This window comes from Apodemus sylvaticus, chromosome 5 (assembly GCF_947179515.1).
Source record: "Apodemus sylvaticus chromosome 5, mApoSyl1.1, whole genome shotgun sequence".
Classification (NCBI taxonomy): domain Eukaryota; kingdom Metazoa; phylum Chordata; class Mammalia; order Rodentia; family Muridae; genus Apodemus; species Apodemus sylvaticus.
Window position 1 is genome coordinate 6,482,617 of NC_067476.1, and position 17,494 is coordinate 6,500,110.

Consider the following 17,494-nt stretch of genomic DNA (forward strand, 5'->3'; position numbering starts at 1 on the left):
AAGATGGGTCTGCTTACAGTGTCTCTGCTTCAGGCTGGTGTGACACAGTGCCTCCCTGGGGCCTTGAATCCTGCTGATCAGAGCTCTGACTGGCAGCTAGGGACGACTTTGATCAATAAAAAAAGAAAAAAATGGGAAAACGAATTAATGTCCCGTTATTTATGCCAGGCTCATCCCAAAGCCATTAAAGCAGCATCATTGCTATTTAATGGGTTAGTTTGCTGGAACGGATCAAATGTGGGGCTCCTGGAGCAGATAACAGGTGGTCCTGGGTGACAAGCTGACCAGACAGTCCCCAGGGCACACACGAAGGCCACTTGCTTCCTCTATGGCCAAAATACCCTGGATAATGTGCAGCCCACTGCAGGGGCTCAGGAGCTGGTAAACAAATGAATGGAAGTCCACAAAGCACCTGTCCATGTCCTCCAACTGCAGGCACAACGGTCTTGCATCTTCTCAACAAAAGGGAATAGCTATCCTAGCATCAGAGGTGTAGAGAGACAGAGAGACGGAGTTGTTGCCACTGCTACTACAGGAATAACCCAATTCTGGAAACAGCTCTGCTAAAACAGCTAGGCAGGTGTAATTGGGGACTAGCCATGACATCTGCCTTAACACACACACACACCACACACCACACACACACACACACACACCACACACACACACAGCAATGAGAGGCTGAAGCTAACAGGCTGGGACTAACTGGAACAACAGGGCTGTCCAACACCATCCTACCGTCACCCACAGCACCTTGAGACTTCCCAGGCTGTGCGCCGGACCATCATGACACCACCAGGCCCTGATGGTGAGACAGTTGAGATGGTGTGGTGTCAGGTTCCCTGGGAAGGGTTCCAGCCAACTCATGCACTGCTCCTGTCACTGAGCACACTCGGGAGAAGACTGGGAGGGAGTGATCTGAGGAGCACAGGGACTTGATTATGTCTGGATGGTTTAACATGAATCCTTCCTGTACGCTTCCTCAGCTGCACACACATCATCCAGATGAAGTGCCAGCAGCTGGGAACGAGCCCGGTGCCTCCAGGCAGGGGAGGGCTGGAAGGCTGCAGGGTGAGAACTGCACCCTAGGGCTGCCGGGGCAGGCCTTGCTACCACTGCCCCTATTAGGATCTGCATGTCCTCGGGGGAAGGAGTCCACCCGCCAGAAGCAGGCAGAACACCAGAGATGGCTGGCCCTCTCCAACAGGGCGGCAGAAAGGACAAGCTAAATGCACCTCCTTTACCATTTTCCAAGGTCCCCAAGCTGCAGTGTCATTTGGAATCAGAGCGTAAATGCCAGGTGGTATTTCTACCATTTCCAACAACAAAGAGCATCAGATGGTCACCAGGCTGGGCCCGGCATTTTTTGAGGCCCATCATACCGCTGTACCCTTGACCTGATGCAGAACTCAGGCATCAAAGCTGAGGGGTGTGGTGGTATGCCGCAGAGCACAGGGGGGCAGGGCAAGCCAGGGTGTGCTCCATCCCCAGAAAAGCACCAGAATCACTGGTGTCCTATAGGGGTGAACCACAGCCTCTGTCACACGGGACAACAGTCCCCACAAAGGCTGCACCCCTCCCTCATACTTGGGAGTAATAGTCCAAATAACCCAGAATGGAAACCAAAATGTGGCTCAAAACAAGGGAGCCCTCCCAGCTAACCCTGTGCTGCCAGTGCTTCCAGGCCCCCAACGTGCCAACCCCCGGGGGCCTTCTTGGGAGCCTGCCATTCCCTCAGAAGAGGCCATGGATGCTGCAGGCAGCGATGCTCTCACACACTCTGCCCTGTCCCACCTCCTGACCTGGTCCCTCTCCATCAGTTCCAGAATGAAACTGGGCCCACTCTCCTCAGCCCTCCTGCCGCCATCTTCCACATAGGTGAGGCATTCTCCTCAGGGTGCTGTGAAATAGGAAGAGGCTCACCAAAGACTCAGAGAGGACACAGAAGACTGCTGAGGGTACTGGACCCTTAATTAGACCTTGACTAGATTCAGAAACACCAGCAGAGTTTTAAGGCACACTTCCGGGCTTGTCTGGAAGGTGCTTCCAGAGAGGGAGGATTAAGTAAGGGGGAGACACACACCCCAAACGTAGGCATTACTACCCCATAGGCTAGGGATGGAATACAAGTCAAAGAGGAACCCGCCAGCATACGGGATTCATTCTTTCTCCCTCTTCTTCTCCTTCCTGCTGGCCATGAGGTAAACTGCATACTCAATACTACAGCCCTCTTCTCTCAATTATAGACTGAAACACTGAGAGCTAAAAAAAACCTTCTCCGTTAAATTGTGCCTGGTACTGGGTCACAGTGAGCAGAAAGCTAGCTAGGACTTGTAATGTGAATTTGACAAGTCTGTGATCCAAGCCAAAACCCCAAACCCTAACCCTGCCCTCAAACCTTGGAGTCTTCCCAAAAAAGGACAGGAATGAAGGCCCGTTTATAGTCCCTGGTCCCAATAGACCCTACAGGTGACCTAGCCCCTCATACAGGCAAAGGCATCCCATTGACCAAGGCTTCCCTCTGGATCCCCTGAGCTGAGCAATGCAGGGTCCCCCAAGCTATTGTGGGGGCGGGACAACATGGAACCTAAGAAACCAGATTCTGTCATCACAGCCAAATGGGTCCATCTGCATCCAGGACCCAAGTCGTGTGGAGCAGTTTCCAGAGCCTGCGGGATGGAGCTTTTTACAGAAGAAACTCACTGGTGGCTAAGCAGGTGGTCCACTCACCCAGAGCTAAGGGGGGCTTGACCCAACCTTCAAAGTACCTGGGAACAGAGAGGCTCAGGAAAGCATTCAGCTAGAAACGGGGAGAGAACAGGTGGGCAGGCGGGAGACTGTGCCCCACTCTGAGACCCTATCAATCCGCAGACACTTAACTGACAACCACTGCAACCTAAGCTCAGAAGATGCAGCCTGAATCCAGCAGAGGAGGCTGCAAGAGAATAATCAGCTCTCTGCCCAGCCGCCCTCCCCTCCCGCCCTCTATGTGGCTAATGGCCTGTTGGAGCCTCAGGGATAAGAGTGGCCCACAGTATCAAAACTTCAAGGTCAGGGTTTTCAAAGCAAAGGTTTTCTATAAAGCTAGCAGGAAATTGCTTTTCTAGTATCTCCTTGTATAACCACTTCCTTAAGCCGGCTCAGAATGCCGCCTAGGGGTTCAAATCCCACTCTCTGCTGCCCAGCTCTCTTAGGTAGGCAAGACTCTGAGAGATTAGCCCAGATGCTGCCTTGCACGTCCTCATGCACTCTCCCACCTCCCTCATCCCCTCCTCTGCTGCAATCCAGCAGCCGGACCATTAACGTGAGCCCACAAGCTGCCGGTGAAATTGCCCAGAATGCCTCTTCATCTTCTCCATCTCTTCCTCCCCTCTGGAAAGCGGCCTCCAAGGTCACTCTGGGAGAACAGCTCGCCCCTCCAAGCACCCCTTCTCCTGTGCAATTTGGACAATCCAATTCCAGACAGACCCGGGCAGAACATGCTCCACTGTTCTCTCCCACTGCGCGCCGACATCGAAGCCAAATGCGTCCCTTCATGGTTGGCACACATCGGGTTATCACACACACACACACACACCATCTGCGCAGGCCAGTCTTGCCATTACCCCTTGCTGCTGAGCTGAAAACGTGGTAGGAAAATCCTAACAGTAGCATCAGGGAGCTCCCAAGCAGGAGAACCAAAGCAAACATTCTTATGTGATCCAGAGCCAAGCACCAACAGCCCTAAGCTATGGGGTGGCAGGACGGGAACAGGCCTCTCTTCGAAAGGCTCAGGACAGTCGTGCACATGACAAAGTGTCAAAAATTCTTGGATAAAATGTAAGTACACAATCTCTGGGAGTGAGGGATGGCAGTGACTCTTGGGAATATTGAGGACAGCTTTGAGTGACTTCACTTGCAGTCCCTGGGGGACTGGGGACACTAGATGTACATTGGAAATACGTCTGCAGTCCCCCAGGGATACCAGTTACTGGGAAACAGCCCCAGGGAGATCCTCTGGAGCCCAGAGATAATCCAGCAGCCTGACCTGCTCTCTCTCCAAGCTCACCATCAGGACCTGGAAGTTAGTCTGAACACACCTGTCACATCCCTGCTCAACACCTGTGTCCTCACCTGCCCAGAGGCTGGTAACAGTCCACAGGTGAGTCACTTCCGGCTTTATAGTTTGGATTTAGAATGTTGCCCGAAGGCCCACGTGTCAAGTCTGGGCACTCCTGCTTGGTGCTAATAGGTGTCCAAAGCTATATGAGGTGAGGCCTCGGGCTGGAGAGATGGCTCAGAGGTTAAGAGCACTTACTGCTCTTATAGAGGACCTGGTCCGGTTTTCCACACGTGGTGGCTTATAAGCATCAAGGGATACAACACTCTCTTCTGGCCTCCACATGGTATGGACAGACAGACAGACAGACAGAGAAGACACACATACATTTTTTTTTAAATGTAAAAAGAGGTGGTGTGAAGATTTGTATATGCTTGGCCCAGGGCTACACTATTAGGAGGTGTAGCCTTGTTGGAGTCGGTCTGTCACTGTGGGCGTGGGCTTTGAGACCCTCATCCCAGCTGCTGCTTGCTGCCTTTGTAAGAAAAGGTGGAACTCTCAACTCCGGGATGATAATGAACTAAACCTGTGAACCTGTAAGCCTGCTGCAATTAAATGTTGTCCTTGTAAGAGTTACCTTGGTCATGGTGTCTGTTCACAGCAGTAAAACCCTAAGACAGATTACCATCCACCCAGGAATTATGGTCCCCTGATATTGGAGTCTTCAGAGTCCTCATGTCCCCCAAAAGCCCAGCAGTGGCCACCAAGCCTTTCACATGAGCATTCAGAGAACAGTTCCCATCTAAACAATAACAAACAAAATCCTTGGTTTCTGCAACTCCTGCCCCTCTTTACCATTCACACTGCTCATAGGTCCCCACCCGACAGCTCTGGATGAGGCCCCAGGGCCTGGGCCAGCCACATGAGGGCCTAGCGTAGGATCCATCTTGGACTCTAAGTAACAAAATCCCCATGGGAGCCCTGCCTGAGTCCAGTCTCTCACTCCCCCTACCAGACACCATATCTCACTTCTGCTGCAGATACCCCAGAGCTGGTGTGGGACTCAGGGACAGAGTAGAACTAGCGTAACCAACTTCTAGGCAGATTTTGGTTTAAATCTTCCCCACTGGGACTGGAGAGATGGCTAGCAGTTAAGAGCACTGACTGCTCTTCTGAAGGACCTGAGCTCAAATCCCAGCAACCACATGATGGCTCACAACTATCCATAATGAGATCTGACGCCCTCTTCTGGTGTGTCTGAAGACAGCTACAGTGTGCTTACATATAATAATAAATAAATCTTTGGGCTGGAGTGAGCAGAGGTCCTGAGTTCAATTCCCAGCAACCACATGATGGCTCACAACCATCTGTAAAGCTACAGTGTACTCATATACATAAAATAAGTAAATAAATCTTTAAAAAAATAAAAAATCTTCCCCACCACCCATTCCTGAGAAGTCCTCCCTCAGAGACCCTGACTCAAGACTGTACACAGATCTCAGGTCCAGATTCACCTAACCAGTGGCTGCCTCTGAACGCTGCTCAGTTTTTCTCAACTTGAAACAGGCTAGAGTCATTTGGGAACAGGGACCCTGGGTAGAGAAAACGCCTCCATAGGCTGGCCCTTGTACAAGTCTAGAGGGCATTTTCTTGATTAATGACTGCAGTAGGAAGGACAAGCACTGGGAGGCAGCCTCAACAATTCTCTCACTCCTGCAAAAGCAGAAAGCTTTCCCACATGGGACAACTCTATGAATTACTAGAAATAGTGCAAGCCCCCTCTTTTTCAACCATGCGGCACACCCCTCCAGTCACAGGGAAAACACTCCCATGGCTTTGTGGCTAGGTGAACACACCTGGGATGCTGGTATATGATGTGTATGATAGCACATGTGTCTGTGGGTGAGAGGTGGGTGTGCACACACCTGGAAGCATGCAGTGGGTATGCCTGTGCACATGTATGGATGGGTGTGTATGTATCTCTGTTATGACTGATAAAAATGTCTAATGAAAAAATTTTAAGAGTATCCAGGGAAATAAGTCTGGACTACCAAAAAGTGGAAGGCAAGATGTAAACATGTTTTTCCTGTTTCTTAAATGCAATCCATTTTCATTTTACTCTTTGTGTACAGTAAACACAAGCTTAGCTGGGGGAGGGGCAGGCTTCCTGCTTCGACAACAGACTCTGTCTCCACGCATGCAAAGAGGGCAGAGAGGGGGCCGCCTCTGCTCGCAGGATGATGCCAACTGTCTCTTACCAGTCTCGTATTGAGGCCCCAGAGAGTCATCACCCACTCTGTCAGCTTACAGAGTCCACAAAAGACTTTGCCTCTGAAGTCTCCAGACCTCTCAGTTACATCATGGAAAAACCAGTGATCCATCCCCAGGTCAGCTCCATTCCCACACAAGCAGAGGGGTCAGCCTCAGTGGCAACCACTGCTCCAGTGAAATGCACCCTGGGAACGCTCACGTGGGAGGCATGTTCCCCTCACCCACTCCCCTCCCACCTAGTTTCACTCTGAGGAGTAGGATCAGAAGTCACTGGGGAAGATGGCACAGGACAGAGTTCTATACTCTGCTAAACATGGCTTCCCAGGGGGCCCTGGGCAAGTCCCTGCCCCTCGAAGAGCCTCAGTTACCCCAACCAGATAGCTCTGTAGTTTCCTGAGTTTGAGGGTGGTGGTATTCTGTCTAAGCTCCACCCTACACCTACCTGGCAATAGCCAGGTATGCCCCGCCCCATCAATCTGGCCCACTATACAAGGGGCTGCTTGCCCCTCCTCTTCTCTATTCGCTCTCTTCCATCCCACTCTCACCTCTGCCCCTTGGGCTCTCCTCCCCTCCCCCTCTCTCCACATATTCACGGCCAGCCTCCACTACACTCACTCTTCTCTCTCTCTCTCTCTCTCTCTCTCTCTCTCTCTCTCTCTCTCTCTCTCTCTCTGCCTTTCTCTACTTCTACTATACCACTAACTTCCAACCTCTACCCTGAATAAACTCTATTCTGTACCATGCCTGTGTGTGTGTGGTCCCTCAGGGGAAGAGGTGCCTGGACAAGGGCCCGCCTGGGCACCCCCTTCCCCCACACCGCCGTGCCATACTCCCTTAACCCCCAATTCTCTCTTTTCAAGCCCCTTCATTTGGTGCCCCTTCATTTGGTGAGAAACACCTTGGATTTTGCTTAAGCCTCTTTCAGAGGGAGTCAGAAAAACTTCCTCAGAAGGTAAGAGGGTTCTTTCTGCAGCTCTCTAACCCAGGCTCTCAGTGACCTTCCAGGTCCCCTCACACCATCCACCCAACCACAGGGCCCTGCCCTGCCCTTGGTCCTCAGTTCTCTAGATCCCTGGGCCTCCTCTCAGGTCACTGGAAAAACTTCTGTCTGCAGAGAGAGGCCAAGGACGCAGCTCCACACTGCCCCCCCCACCCCCATCAGTTTGAGGAATTCCCCTGATCTTTCAGGAACTTAGTCTCAGGCCACGCTGGGTTCATGGCTTCTTCTTTTGTTTCTGGTTTTTCCCCACAAGCAGGTATGGCTTCTTAGCTCTTAGACTCTTCTCAGGGCTGGGGGTGGGAGGAGGTGTGTCCAGTGAGGCCAGTCTCTGAGGTTCCCTTTCTCAAAGGCCCATGAAACCTAGATGAGCAGCGAAAAGCTCAACTTTCTAGAAATTCCAGTCCCACTGGCTCCAGGCCCCTCATCGCCCCATCCCCTCACCACCCCCCAGGCAGGGAGGCGGGACAGGGCTCCACAGATGCCAGGACAACAGGTGGGGCAGCCAAGCTCAGGAATGCTCCGCTCACAGCTGCGGACTCCCCCTCAGGCCCCACCCCGAAAGAGCCCAGCATGTGAGACTACTCAGGCACAGAGGACAGGGCAGGAAGGCCACACCAGAGCTGGCATTTCAGACCTGGGTCATGAGAAGGGCAGGGTGCACTGACTGTAGCCTCCTTCCTGCCCTTGGCTCCCTGGCTCCCACAGCCAACCAGAGTTCCTGCTGAAGCATCTAGGAACACTGGCTTCTCATCCTCTCGTTCTTGCTAGCATGTTCTGGGCTGGGATAGCCACTGTCATCTTACCAAGTGGGGACACAGTGACCCAGACTTCCACTCTGGGGTGGTGCCTGTGCTGAGGAAGGGTCACAGGTCCTGTCTCATATGAACAGGGAAGGAAGAAGCCCTGGGTAAGACCAGTTTTTTGGTTTGGGTTTTTTGTTTGTCTTCACTTTTCTCCCACTACAGAAATAACCTCTTCTAGACAAAGGGAAGGCGGGCTGCTAATGACCTTGGTGTCCCTGCCCAACTGCTGCAGTGCCTTGTCCAAGCTGGTGCTCTGAGTGACACGGGAATGATCAGATGTTGGGTCCAGCACCTCCTCCCTGGTGCCTCAAGTCCCTAGCTCACCATGGAGATGGGTATAGTTGCCCTGGCCTGAGCCCAACATGCCTCCTCCAGTATCCCCACCAATGGACACCCAGATTGTTACCTCTAGTCAGGTGCATGATGGTAACAGGTGGACTCAAAAAAGGTGTGCATCACATAGTGGGAGGGGCTTCCCTCCATCAGAAGGGAGGCCCCACGCTGGGCCAAAGGCCCCAGAGTCCAGGCCCCTAGCAAACTCACCCTGTAGGCAGAGCAAGAAACAGAAAGCCAATCCCCTCACCTAAAAGCCCGTGTATGGCTGAGGACCCCGTACCATGCCCCTCATGAAGGACGCCCTTCCCCGCCACATCCCATGGCTGCCACTATCCAAGAGCATCTGGCTGAGCCCGCAGGACCCCAGGGCCCAGCCGTTCGCCACTCTCCCTGCTCCACTCATCCTTCACTCAACCCTGCACCAGGTCCCACTCTGAGGCATGCGTGAGGAGCATCTGTTTATCTGCCTTCAGGGACAATGGCAACCCAGGCTCTCCACCCCACCCTGCCCTATCCCAGGTGTTATTTGGGGGGCAGGGGACAGGGCGGCCAAGGGAAGTGAGAGAGCAGTGGAGCGAGCGACTCGGAGATGCTGAGAAACCGAGCATGCTCACAACCCCCACAGCCCCCACAGCCCCCACAGCCCCCACAGCCCCCACAGCCCCAGGGCAACAGGGGTAGCCAGAGAACGGAACCCAACAGCGGCAGCACCCTCTGAGAGGACAGAGGACAAAAAACCCCACCATAACCAAGAGGGAGGACAAGGGTGGTCTGCCAATGCTGTCTCCAGGAGGGGCGCTCAAACCCCCATCACACCAGGCAGCTGCTTGGAGGCATGGATGCAGACCGACATCTCAGCAAGGCCACCCGGTCCCCACCCACATGCCTGCTCCACTTCTGCCTCAACCCAGACCCTGCCCTCTCCATCCCCGAGGAGCCCACGCTCTCCCTCTCTCACAGTCCCTTCCTACCTCATGTTCTTGAGCAGCTCTGACAATACATTGCATCCAGATGAAAGAAAGAAAGGGGCCACTGCGTCAAGGAGACAGACAGACAAACAGACTAAAAAAAATGCTCACATCTTAACTCCCGGAACCTCACGGGAACCTTTAAATAGGGAAGGATCTTAGCAGATGCACTAGAAACTATCCAGGCATGACCCAGTGTGCATTAGTTCAGAAGTACTACTGTCCTCAGAGGCGCCCAGGCATCTGCCCCATCCTGTGAACCCCACTTGCCCTGAGGATTCCCATGAGGGTCCACACCAAGATCGGTATCATGTCTCCCAACCCAGCTCTGGAGAGACCCTCTCCTGAATGGTCTTCAGCAGCTGCTCCTGAGCCATCACCGGCCTCACCAGATGGACTCTTCCAAAGTCACATCCCAAAGATAAAGGCATGGGTCAACCCCCCACACAGCCCACAGCCCCGCCCTAACGCTCATAAACACCCCGACAGCAAAGCCTCCATCATACAGCCGGGAGACTGAACACTGGAAGGATGAGGAAGGGACCAGTCTCTCTCTCTCTCTCTCTCTCTCTCTCTCTCTCACACACACACACACACACACACACACACACACACACAGTTCCCGATAAGGGCAGCCAGAGCTTAAGAACCAGACTTGGGAGCTCCACGTTGCCCTGGGGCTACAGACCAGCAGCCCCCTCCTCCACATTGTGGTGAGGGGCTACAACGCTGGAACATAAGTCTGAGTTCTGAATGCCAGCTCTGCTCCTTAGATGGGCACCTGAGACCAAAACCCACTGCCATCAGCTCGAGCCGGTCTACTCATTCCTTCAACCGCTTTCAAGAGGCCCCAGCGGAGTGTTTTGTTTGTTTCAACTTTCCTTTTCATTTTACTCAATGTTACTAAATGTAGCCCTTCTGTTTCTCCCACATCTCCCCCCTCAGCGGCTTCCCGCCCTCATTCACCAGTCTCTTTCTGCCCTTCCTTGGCTGGCTTTTTTTTTTTTTTTTTAAAGAGAAAGTGGCAGTTGGGCAAGTCAGATGGGGTAGCCATTTGTTGTCTTTTTAAAGATTTACTTATTTATTATATGTAAATACACTGTAGCTGTCTTCAGACACACCAGAAGAGGGCGTCAGATCTCATTACAGATAGTTGTGAGCCACCATGTGGTTGCTGGGATTTGAACTCAGGACCTTTGGAAGAGCAGTCAGTGCTCTTAACCACTGAGCCATCTCTCCAGCCCCTTGGCTGGCATTTGTAAGAAGCCTTCTTTCTCCTGTAACCTTGTCGAGAGCTCTAGGATTTGATTTATCCATTTCGGTCTGAAGCAAATGCTACTATGCATGGCTTTACCTGTCACTTGTATTTGGAGTTAACTCTAGCAAGAGAGATGACAAGGGACAGGTAGACAGCAGCTGTCACAGACCCAAGCCATTTCACAGTACAAAGAGGTGGCCAGGGTGAGGAGGGGTAAGACTCTGGGTCATCAGTGATGTCACTATACCATACATGTCCAGGGACTCCACTTAGACCTGGTGGGACACAAGGGATGGAGAGAGCCAGAGATGTGGTGACCCAGCGTCCCTGGCCTTAAGACCCAACACCAAGAGCTTCTCCAAAAAGAAGAGTCAGATACTCATTCTGTAGCCTGAATGTCGGTAGTTAGCAGGCTACAGGGTACAGGCTGCCACAGCTGGGGGAGGGGGTGATGGAGCGTAGGAGAAGCGGTGAGCAAGAGGCCGGGTGTACTCAGGTGGACACAGCCATCGGAACCCCGCCCCGAGCTCAGGCAGACGCTCATGGCCCCTGCTGCTAGAGGGCCGAGAAGCCAGGCTTGAAATTGTCCAGCAGGGTCCTCTAGGTGCTCCCATCCCCAGGGTCGCCAATGTGGTATCATCCACACCACCTGGAGACTGGAGACACAGGACCGGCACCTGTTGCCTCTAGCCACAGGCGGCTCCACCACAGAGCCTGTGCTCCAGATACGGAGGCGGATGTCTCCAAGGAGCAGCACTCCCTCATCCCTCCTTCTTTCTTCATTCCTGACACTCAGTGTCAGATAACACACTTATGCTGTGCTCCCATCCACCACAGCAGGGCAGGGGCCCAGGAATCACGGCAAAGCCCATGTGGCCAGCCTTGGGCTCATGACCAGCCATGGTCACCCAAGTCTTAGCAAATGCTTCTCTCCTCCACATCAATGAGGTTATCAAGTACATCCCAGCAGAGCCCTGTGAGCTTCCCGACTGAAGCTCTGCTGGATCAATAGCAATAAAAGAGGCTCCAAAAATCAATTTAAGGCAATGTCCTTTTTAAAGAAAAACCTCTGCTCATAATCAACATTCGCTTTTAAAAACAACACATAAGCTTCTCTGGGTGTTCAGTCTCTTGGCTGGGTGCCACAAAGGCCACCTTGTCACCTCAATGACCCAGCATGCTGGCAACTAGCCCTTCTCCAGGGAGCCGGAGCCTAAGTTCCACTTCTGCCTACAGGAACTGCGGCTCAAACCTGCTGTGACCTGAATGAACTGCAACCTGAATGCTGATAAAGTCTAAAGCTGAGTCCCACCATTCAAAGCCAGCTCCTGGGCTCTGCAAGTGGCAGCTAAGTCTACAGGTGCACGTGCACACACACACACACACACACACACACACACCAAAATAATTTTTAATTGCCTAGAGGGGTGGCTCACCACTTTAATCCCAGCACTGAGATCCAGGAGGATCTCTGTGAACCTAAAGCTATTCTTTTTTTTAAAGATTTATTAATTTATTATATGTGAGTACACTGTAGCTTATTATATGTGAGTACACTGTAGCTGTCTTCGGACACTCGAGAAAAGGGCATCAGATCTCATTACAGATAGTTGTGAGCCACCATATGGTTGCTGGGATTTGAACTCAGGACCTTCAGAAGAGCAGTCAGGGCTCTTAACCACTGAGCCATCTCTCCAGCCCCTAAAGCTATTCTTATCTATATAACAAGTTCCAAGCCAGCTAGAACTACACAGTAAGACCTAGTCTCAAAAACACATGCGTGTGTGTGTGTGTGTGTGTGTGTGTGTGTGTGTTTAGTTTTTTCGAGACAGGGTTTCTCTGTATAGCCCTGGGTGTCCTAGAATTCACTCGGTAGACCAGGCTAGCCTCAAACTCAGAAATCCACCTGCCTCTGCCTCCCAAGTGCTGGGATTAAAGGCATGCGCCACTACCGCCCAGCTATATTTTTTTAAATTAAGGTAGCAGTGTGTGCACTCATAATCCTAGGACTAGAAGGCGGAGACAGGAAGATCCCAGGTGAGGCAAAAGGTCATGCTTCTTCACACACACACCCTTTTTAAAGATTCATTTATTTATTTTATGTATTAAATACACTGTTGCTGTCTTCAGACACAACAGAAGAAGGCATCAGACCCCAGATGGTTGTGAGTCATCATGTGGTTGCTGGGAATCAAACTCAGGACCTCTGGAAGAACAGTCAGTGCTCTTAACTGCTGAGCCATGTCTCCAGCTCCTTCCCCCACAAACACACTTTAATTTTTATTTTGTGTATATGTGCACTGGCACATGTGAGTTTGGGTACATGGATGGAGGTCAGATGACAAATTGTGGGAAAAGGTTCTTTCATCCCACCACGTGGGTCCCAGGAATAGAGAAGTCATTTGACACCTGCACCCAATGAGCTACCTCACCAGCTCAAAAAAACCTGTGTCAAAAAAAAGGTGGCCCCATTTCTCTGTGGCTCCAAGGGTTAACTGAAACAAGGTTGAGGGAAGACACGCACTATCGACCTTTGGCCTCTGCATACAGAAACACACACATGCAAACAGCCCCTGGGAGACCTTGGACCTTCCCGGTCCCTCAACCAGCACCCAGGGACAAAGGCCAGCCTAGCATTCCTGGCACTACCCAGGCCCCACCAGGAACCCTCCTTATCACCCATGTCCAGTTGATGTCAAGCCCACCAGCCCTTACAAACTCCCTCATAGCCTGTTCCTCCCTTTCCGCCTATGCCCACTGCCTACCTATCACACACCCACAGCTGCCTTGTACTGTAACAGCCAACCACCAAAAGAACATTCTAGAACCAAATCTGAACATAACACATTCTTTCCATCTCTTCTCATGACCCTCCCAAGGATGGAACCACCCCTGTGACCACCCACTCACTGCCATGAATCCTTCAAGGCAGTGGCTTGGAATTCCTGTCGTCTCCCCTAAACACAGGGTGGCCTGCAGCCTTGAGTAAAGCAACCCCAGCTCCTAGAGTCCTGGGCCTCCTCCCAACTCTTCACTTGAGAGGTCATGCCAGGGTGTCCTTGTTCTGCCCCAGAACTGACAGGACCCTCGAAGGAAAGATGAGCTCTCACCTACCTCAAACTGGCATCAAGGGTCCACCCGTGCCCAACAGAGAAGTGTATCACTTCCCCCATTATACCACACAGCAAGGTACTTGTGAAAATCACTGCCTCTCTCTCTCTCTCTCTCTCTCTCTCTCTCTCTCTCTCTCTCTCACACACACACACACACACACACACACACACACATAGAGAAAGCCATTATATAGTTCCCAAAGTTGGGGATGGGAAACAAGCAAACAGGCAGAGTACTTACTAGGAGCCAGGGACTGTGGTCCACACAGGGGAGCCTGGGGAGGGAGCCCCCTAGTCCCATTGGAGCCCCCCTCCTACAGACAAACCAGCTAAGACCTGGGGTAGGAAGGACCCTTGTCCACAAGCACCCAGGGCCAGGTCTAAGCTCACGGTCCTCAGAGCTCAGGACACCAGCCCCTCAGGAGGGAACTCTGCCCGAGTGTAAGGGTCTCTCAGGCCCACATGAAGCTGCAGAGACAGGAGCAGCTTCTTCCCAGAGTCCCAACAACAGTCCAACACCAATCCTGACCCAGCCGCAGAGAGGAAGCGGGCTCTTGTCCTCAGAGACCCAAAGGGCCTTGTGAGTGCAATGGTCTAGTTCTCCCCACCCCCACTCCTGCACCGTGGCCTCTGGGTGTCAACCCCACCCCCACCCCACTGCCTGAAAGCCACTCCCCAGAACAGTAAACACAAATGACTTCCCTGCTCTTCTCCTTAATCTAGAGCCCAGCTCTCTCTGGGCCTTACTGGCTAACAGATGTTTCGTTTAAGCAGCTAAATTACCTCAAAATACACCCAAGGAGATGACAGGCCAATTTCTCCCAGGGTTTATTTGCATGAAGAGGAGGGAGGGAGTGGTGTGTAGACATTCTATCTTCCTTTTTTTTAAGGGGAAAAAAGTTTTATTATGCACATGAGTTGAGACAGAGAGAGACAGAGAGAGGGAGGGAGGGAGAGAGGGGGAGAGAGAGAGACAGAGACAGAGAGAGAGAGAGAGAGAGAGAGAGAGAGAGAGAGAGAGAGAGAGCCAACACAAGAATTATGGATGGCAACAAAGGACAGAAAGCCCTCACCGTGGGAGGCAGGAAAGCCTCCCAGAGCGCACCACGCACCAAGCCTTCAGGGTGTGTATGAAGCCAATTTTCAGCCCTGCATTCTTCTGATGGTGAACTCAGGTTCTTGGGGCTAGGCCTCAGTTCCCAAAGCTTTTCAAACATAACTGTACTCCAATGAGCCTCTGTGAGGCAGAGAGGAGAACATCCTGTGCTGAATCCACCTCAGGATCATTCAGTGACTAATTAGACCCATCTGGGCAATCCCCAGAACTGCCCGGGGCAGGCAGCACAGCAGGCATCCCCCTGGCTCAAGGGCACTACAGAGGCTAGTCCCTGGGCTCTGCCCTCCATCAACCGGCACTATCCTGGCTGGCTGGTCTACCCAGCTGCCTGCCCGTAAGGAAGCAACCCAGAGACCGGCCTAAAGTCTAAGCTGTAGGCAGACTGGGGGCCAGAGCCTCTCTGCTAGGAGAGGCTAGCTGTGGCCATGACGGCCACCGGATGGCCAGCGGCCCGCCCGGGGTGACCATTTCTCATGCATCCCTGGATGATGACAGTCCATTTATGAGAACCAGGAGCCATACAGAGCTAAGGACCAGGTGGGAGATGAAGGGAAAGGAAAAAATGGAGATGGATTAAGAAACAGCTGCTGTCTTCTTATACGGTTTCACAAATGATTTAAGAAGGTGTTGTTTTAGAATGTAGTAGTTTGTACAGGGCTAGTTCATTCTAGCTTAAGAACCTAAGGTCAAATGACACCTTTTCTTCATTCTTTGGTACATAGTGACATAAACTGTTGACGTCCTCTGTTGTTTGGGTAAGTTAGACATTTCTGAATTAAGTTGCAGAAACTGATGTATAAAATAGTGGCCTATAGTGTGGGTAGGGGGTCTCCTTTTTTTTTTCTAGCTTTCAAAAAGAGGTAACTTCCCTCAAAAAGGAAAAATATGAAACTATTGTATAAAGGTATCTAGATTCTGATGAGCTTTAAAAATTGGAAAATTGTAAAAATTTATTATACAGCTTCATATTTAACGCTATATAATCTTTAGCAGTCTTTTTGTTTTGGGTCCATGCTTCTCTGTAGCCTCGTGTGCCGTAAAGATAGCGAACTTTGTCATTTGCCTCTATATTAGGCTTTGCCAAAATCAAAGAACCAGAATGTGGTCATTTGGTCCATATAATGTTCTTGGTGTTCGGCCGGTTCCTCATCCACTAGCATCAACAGAGTAGACAGTTTAGGGAGCAAAATGAGGTTCATGGGGCCCTGAGCAGACACGCCCCCCTCCCCCAACAACCAGGAGGGCCATGAATGACTCTTCCTCGCCTTGAAATCCAGACAGGCACAGGCCTGGGAGCAGATCACACTGGCCGGCAGAACGCAGAGTCCTCAGTGACTCAGTCCCACCCAGCGTCCACACACCCTCATCCCGGGAACCTCGCTCCTCGGAAGCCCGCTGCACAGAGCAGCCAAGCCTTAGCGCACATATGAATGAGGTGTGTGTGTGTGTGTGTGTGTGTGTGTGTACACATAAGTGAGCATGTGCTTACACACAGCCAGGGTTTACCACTCCACACCCTCTCCTTACAATGCATTCTTAGCACCTGCTAAACAAGCAGTCCTGAGGCGTGCCGGCACAGACATCCAGCTCCACACCACATCTCAAATGTTCACATTCCCCAAAAATGCCAGGACAGGTCTGCGCTCCAGGGTGGGGTACAAGAAGATTACATCATCAACGAATCCTGGAAAAACTGAGATTCACCCAAAGAGCCACATCATTATCAAAAGCAGCCACTGCCAGAGCTTGCCCCAGCCGGCTGCAGCTGGAGAGGTGATGCCTCACTCCCACAGGAACATGCCCCACCTCTAGGAGCAGCTGAGGAGAGGACTTGTCAACCAGAGCACGAAGCATGGGGCTGAAGAGTCACTGGCAGGGCAGGGCGGCTCACCACAAGAGTAATTACACACACCAGACAGCAGCTCTGGGGAACTTCACCCGCCATTCACGGCTTCCTCCTACCCGCCTCAGAAGCATGAAGGAGACAAAAACGATCCCTTTCACAAGCCTGAAGCACAGGGCCACAGAGCGCAGCCACAGGGGTACCCTCCTTCATCACATAGGAGCAGTCTGGCCCTGGCCTCCTCTACCACCCCACCCCGTCAGCGGCGGTACAGACCCAACGGGAGAAGGGGCCAGACCATAAGGAAGGCCCGAGAAAGGCAAGAAGCGCCAGGCATTGTGGGCGTATGCAGGTAATCCCAGTTCTTGGGAAGTAGAGGCAGAAGGATCAGGAGTTCAAGGAGATCCTCAGCAGTAGAGCGAGTGAAAGATCAGGTTGGGCTGTAGGGGACTGTCTCAAACAAACAGAAAGCAAAATGAACTAATTAACTAATTAATAAAAGAAAGGAGAGCACACAGGAACAGGGTGAGAGTGGGTGAGCGACCCTGCCACTGAGGCAACAAGTAAACTGAGGCTCGGAGAGAGAGACACAGCAACCTGCCAGTCTCCATGGCTGCCATGCCTAAACAGGCTTCCTGTGTGCTCTGGGTGAAAACAAGCATCGGCAAGACCAAGACCGGTTCAGGGTGGAGCAGCGCCCCGGGCCAGTGTGTAAAGCAATGTATCTATCACCTACAGGTGCGAAA

General features: G+C 52.0%; 1 protein-coding gene across 3 annotated transcripts in view; it reads right to left on the reverse strand.

Annotated features, from left to right (window-relative positions):
- Positions 1–17,494, reverse strand: part of Vav2 (vav guanine nucleotide exchange factor 2) — a 160,949-nt gene that overhangs the window by 131,068 nt on the left and 12,387 nt on the right. The window contains exon 1 of one of the 3 annotated variants that reach the window (XM_052181943.1): positions 14,030–14,104. The exons of 1 other annotated variant lie outside the window; for it this stretch is intronic. In XM_052181943.1, the coding sequence (XP_052037903.1) occupies positions 14,030–14,089 (60 nt within the window). In that variant the 5' untranslated portion in view covers positions 14,090–14,104. Of the gene's footprint in view, positions 1–9,420; positions 9,496–14,029; positions 14,105–17,494 lie in introns of those variants that run through there. One more of the 3 variants, XM_052181944.1, reaches the window with a different exon arrangement.